This window comes from Molothrus ater, chromosome 1 (assembly GCF_012460135.2).
Source record: "Molothrus ater isolate BHLD 08-10-18 breed brown headed cowbird chromosome 1, BPBGC_Mater_1.1, whole genome shotgun sequence".
Classification (NCBI taxonomy): Eukaryota; Metazoa; Chordata; class Aves; order Passeriformes; family Icteridae; genus Molothrus; species Molothrus ater.
In genome coordinates, this window is record NC_050478.2 from 35,411,488 (window position 1) to 35,417,487 (window position 6,000).

General features: G+C 49.7%; 1 protein-coding gene across 1 annotated transcript; it reads left to right on the forward strand.

Annotated features, from left to right (window-relative positions):
* Window positions 1-938: 938 nt before the first annotated feature.
* Window positions 939-5,014, forward strand: PRR15 (proline rich 15). Its single transcript, XM_036406495.2, has 2 exons — window positions 939-1,010; window positions 1,510-5,014. Exon 2 carries the CDS (start codon window positions 1,519-1,521, stop codon window positions 1,879-1,881), a length of 363 nt encoding a protein of 120 aa, XP_036262388.1. The 5' UTR covers window positions 939-1,010; window positions 1,510-1,518; the 3' UTR covers window positions 1,882-5,014.
* Window positions 5,015-6,000: the final 986 nt, after the last annotated feature.

Below are 6,000 nucleotides of genomic sequence, written 5' to 3' on the forward strand. Positions count from 1 at the left end.
AGAGTAATGTAAGTGCATGCCCCAGGCTCCTCTCCCTCAGTAACCTGCATTCACCAATTTCTATACTTCTTATCTTTATGGGCTATTCTGGGAAGCTGCAAGTAGCAGAAGTTGATTGGCAAAAGAAGACGGGGCTGAAATATGCTGCTTTCAGACAACTGCACCATCATAGGCACCCTTGAGTGGCTCACTGTTGATGGGAAGGGCATTAGGAATCAAACACATACTACATGGCATAGTTCTACAAAGAACAAATAATCACTTTTAACACATGGTGTGACAAAAGCAAATCTTTTTTCTCATTTCTGGGTGAATGAAAAAAGACAAAGTCGTTTGTATGGTCATATATCCATCACCACACAGAAAGTCAAAGTCCCAATACAAAGTCAATTTGAATACAAGTACCAGACTACATCGTGTGACCTACAGCACAACTCGTTTTTTAAAGAAACACAGTTAACCACAATTCTATTTTCTTCAAGGCTCTAAAATACCCACCCACGCACATCCATCACGTGCACAAACAAAAAGCAGTGATATTTTGTTTCAGCCACGCACGCTGGCAACACCGCATCCATCTCGGCAGCCCCGGATTTCACGGCGCTGCCTCACCTGCGCTGAGACTCTCTGCTCATCCTCCTCTTCCTCTGCCCCTCCCCCTGTCTCTCCACCGCCGGGTCTCCCTGGAGGGGACACCGACCCTCTTCCCTGCAGCCCCGCGGGCCCGGGCCCGGCCCGTCCTGCCCCACCCCGGGCAGGTGAGCGGGAGCCGCCCGGCCCCGGGGCTGGCCGTGCCGCCGCTCCGCCCACGGGGGCGAGCGCGGGGCCGGCCGGCACCTGCCGCTCCGCTCCGCTCCGCTCCGCTCCGCACAGCCGCCCCGCACAGCCGCTCTCGCCGCCGGCCGCTGCCCTCCCTCCCCGCCGCGCCGGGGAGCGCAGGGCCGAGCGGCGGCGGCGGCCGCGATCCCCGCGGGGCAGGAGCGCGCTCCGCAGCGCCGGGCGGGCCCCAGGTCAGTGTCGCTTCCCGTACCTGTTGCGCAGGGAGCCGGCGGGGCGGGGAGAGGAGGGAAGGAGGGAGGGGGGAAGCGAAAGGAGCCCCATCTCAGGAGCCCCACGACGCGCCACGCTCCTGGCCTCGTCCCGTGGGGAGGCGGCAGCCCCAAGGTATCGGACCTCGGGTCTACTTCTGGGAGCGGGGGGTGGTGAGTGCAGGGAGCGGGTCCCGCGGCCCGGCTCCAGGGCGTCATTTACCTGAGACCGTGCGAGCCGCGCACGGAGTGGGCAGCGCTTCCGAGCCGCTCGACGGGGCCCGGAGCGCTCCCCCCGCGCCCGCCCGGCCGCCGCCGCCGGACCCGTCCCTCCCCGCAGGCCGCTCCCGGGCACCGGGCACACCTCCCCGGCAGTGCTGCCTGTCCTCCGGTGCTGGGCAAGAGGAGTCCCGGCGCCCACCGAGCGGAGAGGCGGCGTGCCCGGCTGCCAACCCGTCTTCGCCCTCTTCCCCCCCCGCAGGAGCCCGAGATGGCGGACAGCGCCGCGGCCACCGCCGCTCCTCGGGCCGGCGTGAAGGGCTCGGCCGGGCCCTGGTGGAAATCGCTGACCAGCAAGAAGAAGCACAAGGAAGCGGCAGTAGCCCCGCCGCACCCCGTCGCCAGCGAGACCCCCGCTGACACCCCCAGCCCCGACGGCCGGGAGGAACAGTCCGGTCCCTTCGGCAGCGGCGACGCCGCGGGAACCGGAGTCGGCAACCGGCGGAGCCTCCGAGTGTCCCATTCGGGCCGCTTCAAGGAGCGGCGGAAGGTGCGCACCTCGCTGCTGGCCGACAGCCCCGAGGTCTTCGACGGCGGCGGCGCCCCAGGCCATGCCGCCCAAGGGCCCGAGTAGCCCGGGAGGAGCTTGCCGAGGAGCCGCCGCTGGATGGGTGGCCGGTGAACTGGCGGGACAGGCAGCCGGAGTCGGTGACTGCCCCACAGCTGGGCTTGGACCCATGGGTGCCGTGTAGGCAGCGGCTCCCCACACCCTGAGCGGACCCTGCGGGGAGCCCGGCAGCGCTGCCAGGCGAGGGAATCGCGGGCGCTGTGTTACACGAACACCGCCAATAGCAAACCCCTGGATGACGGGACGATGTGATTGTCTTTTAAAAAACCACAAATAAACATCCCACTCCCTGTACTGTGGTGAGCAGACTCAAAGGTGCTATCCCAAGGCCGACGGTGGGGTCTCTGAACCTTCCCGCAGCCCTCGCCAGGAGCCAACGTGCTGACTCTGAGGCCTGTGATCCAGTTCCTTCTGGCTCTCAAGCCAAGGAGGCTCTTTGCTGCTTTCATCTCACAAGCTGTCTTATCAAACGAAGGGGGGTGCAAAGTGCTCTTATCTAATTTCAGGGCAGAGGACCTCCGGTGGTGCCGAAAGTGCGCCAGTCCTGCTGTTAGCCACAAACACATCTTCCATCCCCCACGGGGGTCCAGAGAGAGGCATTGTGAGGGGCAGGCTCTTGCTTTCGCCCATGTCCCACATCACATCGCATTTGCATATGGAAAAGGCAGGACCATGCTGGTATTCTCCCTTTTCTTACTGTGTAATACTAAGAAGGTGTTTCAGAGACTGGTCCCTTGTAGTTCTGTTAGAGAGGGAGGCCCATGTTGTCTAGCAATTCACACTATTTACCCAGGGGATACATGATTTTTGCATAATTGGTGATAACTGGGATAATGAAGCTTCAGTGAAGAAATTGTGTGATAAGATGTAAACATTCTTTTGGGACATGAGACCAGACCTGGAGAGCACAAGTAGGGTTGCAGTTCTAATGTGGAAATAGGCTTGGGCACCACTGGAAGTGTTTACTGCTTACTTTGTCTGAGGCTTTTGAAGCAAGGTAAAGTGTCCCAGGATTTCTTCTGACGGTGAGATAATGTGCTTTCACTCGAGTAGTTATCCACTCCCTCTAAGAGCTCTTGGATTTTTTTTGGACAAATAAATATAAGCCAGATTTGTACTGGTGTTGTGCCTTACAGAGCAAAATTAGCTAAAAATACTTGGCAATTACACATTTCTTGACAGTAGGTGATGTAGCAACAACTGACTTATTTATTTTAAATGCATTTGCAATATGCTTTATATTGTTAAAATGGTTTTAGACTTTTTCTGAATACAAGATACTACATAGTGGCAGGTACTGAAAATTATTTCCTAACAGTCAAGTATTATGCAGTTATGATTCTGTTTGGTTGTAACTAATCATTTGAGGTCAATTAAAAATAAAAAGACTGGAAAGGAAATAAGAAATGAGTTCCAGTTGAAAATATGGATTAAACCAGCCACTGACAATCACTGAAATGTTGCACTAGATGCTGGGCAAGTGCCCCGTGGTTCAATGTGCACAATAATATGTAATGAACCTTGAAAGCTCCTGTGCAATAAACTCAGACAACGTAGCTGCTGAGGTGCTCACTGGTCATTCACTCCTTCAGACCCTGGAACCCAAGGACAGAGGGACTGTAGTATCAAATCCATTTCCATGAAAGTTTTTCTTTTTTTTTTTCCTCCACCCAGTGTGTAGATACATGCTTTTAAAATTTCCTTTAGTAAAACTACAAGGTACTGGATTTGGACTGTATTTTTATATTGCTGACTCCATGATGATCAAGAAAAGGTCTGGGTGAGGTGAGGGGAGGTCTTTAAACTTTCTCCTCAGGGGTGCTTTTCTTATGGGAGGCCTCTTCAGTCAAGGGACAACTGAAATGCTTCTCTTGAGAAGAAGCAATCAGAGCAAACCTAGTCTTGAGAAAAGGGGGGTAAGAAAGAAGGGGAAAGTTTAAAAGCTGGAAACAGAGAGGTGGATGATGAAGAACCATATTCCAGCTACAGGATGGGACTGGGGAGGAAGGAGGCACAAAGTGGTGCATTTGCTGCCAGGGTTGTCATACTACCTTTGGAGGCCAAACTGTTCATGTTTATTATAGGCAGAAGTAGTCTGCCTGTGTTTATGTATTCTGAAGTCCAAAGAAGTGTTTTTGTATATGTGTGTGCCCAAAATGGAAGAACAAGTAAGCAGAAATTGCACTGATGCATTTCTTAATTTCTGCATCTAGTTTGGTGTGAGTGCTGTGAGAGTCAGATCCTCAGAACTAGCAGAGGCTGGAGAATGAATGCAGACTAGTTTTTTATATCTCATGTAGATGCTTTTTTTCCATTTTTAATCCTTAAACTGTTGTGAAAATACAGTTTCCTCCTCTCTTCTCTACCTAAAAGCTGCCTTGTTCTACAGTGAATCTCTGTTTGCTCTTTGGAAATGTCTCAGGTTTGTTGTTTGCAAGTCTTTACCTAGGCACAAGAAATACCCAATTTGGGTTTTATTCAAGAAGTCTGGTGTGCTTTCAGATGGCTGCTTCTAAGGTTCAATATCAATACTGGCTAATATGTGACTAAATATTAGCTACGTCTTAATCCTTGCTTATGATACTTTCACCTTGGAAATTCGGTCAGAATACGAAGTCAATAAATGCACGTAAAATACCTCACAGCGCTCCTCCATCTTTATCCTGACCTTGAGCTGTGGCAAGGAGACGTAATTCTATCTTCCTGCTCAGTCAAATCCTTGCTTCAATGAATATGATAGCAGCCACTGAAAAACTAGATCCATGAGAAAAAGGGCTGGCGGCCTCGTCTCACTTTCCCTGCCCTCTGTGCACAGCAGTACCTGCAGCTTAGTGCTCACCCACGCAGCAGGGCCAGCAGGAGGGAGAAGGCCTCTTGGCCACAACCTGTTGCACAGAAATAGTCCTCTTGTTTCCCAGCCAGAGCACCAAAAAAAGCTTAAGTAATCTGTACACATGTAAATTAATTAAGCTGACACAGAAAAAAAAAAACAAAAAACCTGGCATTTTATGGAGCATCTGAATTACTGTTTTTAACCCTTGAAGTGGAAATCATTTCTTATGTATTGGACAATACTTCCTCTGTATAACCATAGAGCATTTCTGGCCAGTGGATTATTAAAAGGCAGTTTGCACTCTTAGTATGGGTATTTTTTTCATCTTCTTTATAAAGATCATGGATCAGAAACAAAGTTGAGGAAACAGGGTGACTGAAAAAGTACTTGCTGTATATTTTTAAAAGTAAACAGTGACATATTGACAAAATAAATAGAAATAAGCAGATGAGGTGAACCTCAGCTATGTCAGTTACAGTGCAATTTTCTTAATATTAACCTAGATACTAAGGATTGCTGGTTTGGGGCAAAAGATAAATATTTAGCAAATAGAATGAACTTTTCAAATAAACTTGCAAAGTATATGCTTGCTTATTCCTACTCTTGCCAAAACTAAAAATAAATCTCTGAGTGGTTGCCTGGTGAATCATTCCCTGCTATTGTAGGTTGGTCAGGCTGGACCTCAACAAAGATTATAGGGAGCACCTGCAGAAAATGATCCTAAATTGGAAACGCTGGAATAAATGCCTTGAAAGCCTCAAGACTTCTAACCTCAGATGTTATGTCAGGGTATGACTTAAACTGAACTGGAAAAATGGAGAGGAGACCTGACTGTTTGGAGGAAGAGGAGTCTTCACTGTTTGGAGGATTGGTTTTGGTTTTTTTTTTTTTTTTTTTTTTTTTGAGCTGGGGGAAGGGGAAGGTGTAGGGTTTTTTTTTGTTTGGTTTGGTTTTGATTTTTTTGTTTTTTTTTTCTTTGGGTTTTTTGGGAGTTTTTCTGTGATGGTGGTGTTTTTGGGGTTTTTTTCTTTGTTTTTCTTTGTTGTTTTTTTTTAGTTCTCTCTTCACTGTATTGGCACCAGTGATAATTTTATATTTAAAATATCAAGTCTCTTGTCCCTGAGCAAGATAACCTCATATGAAGGCTAAAATCTGAAGGACAGAACTTCTGGCCTTGGCCTGGCCAGTGCAGCTAGATGCTCGACCTTAAAGTCTATGTTTAATGTGGCTCATTTAAATAGCTGATATCACAAGACAAGCTGTTTCAAATGCAGCCACAAACTGGAAGCTCA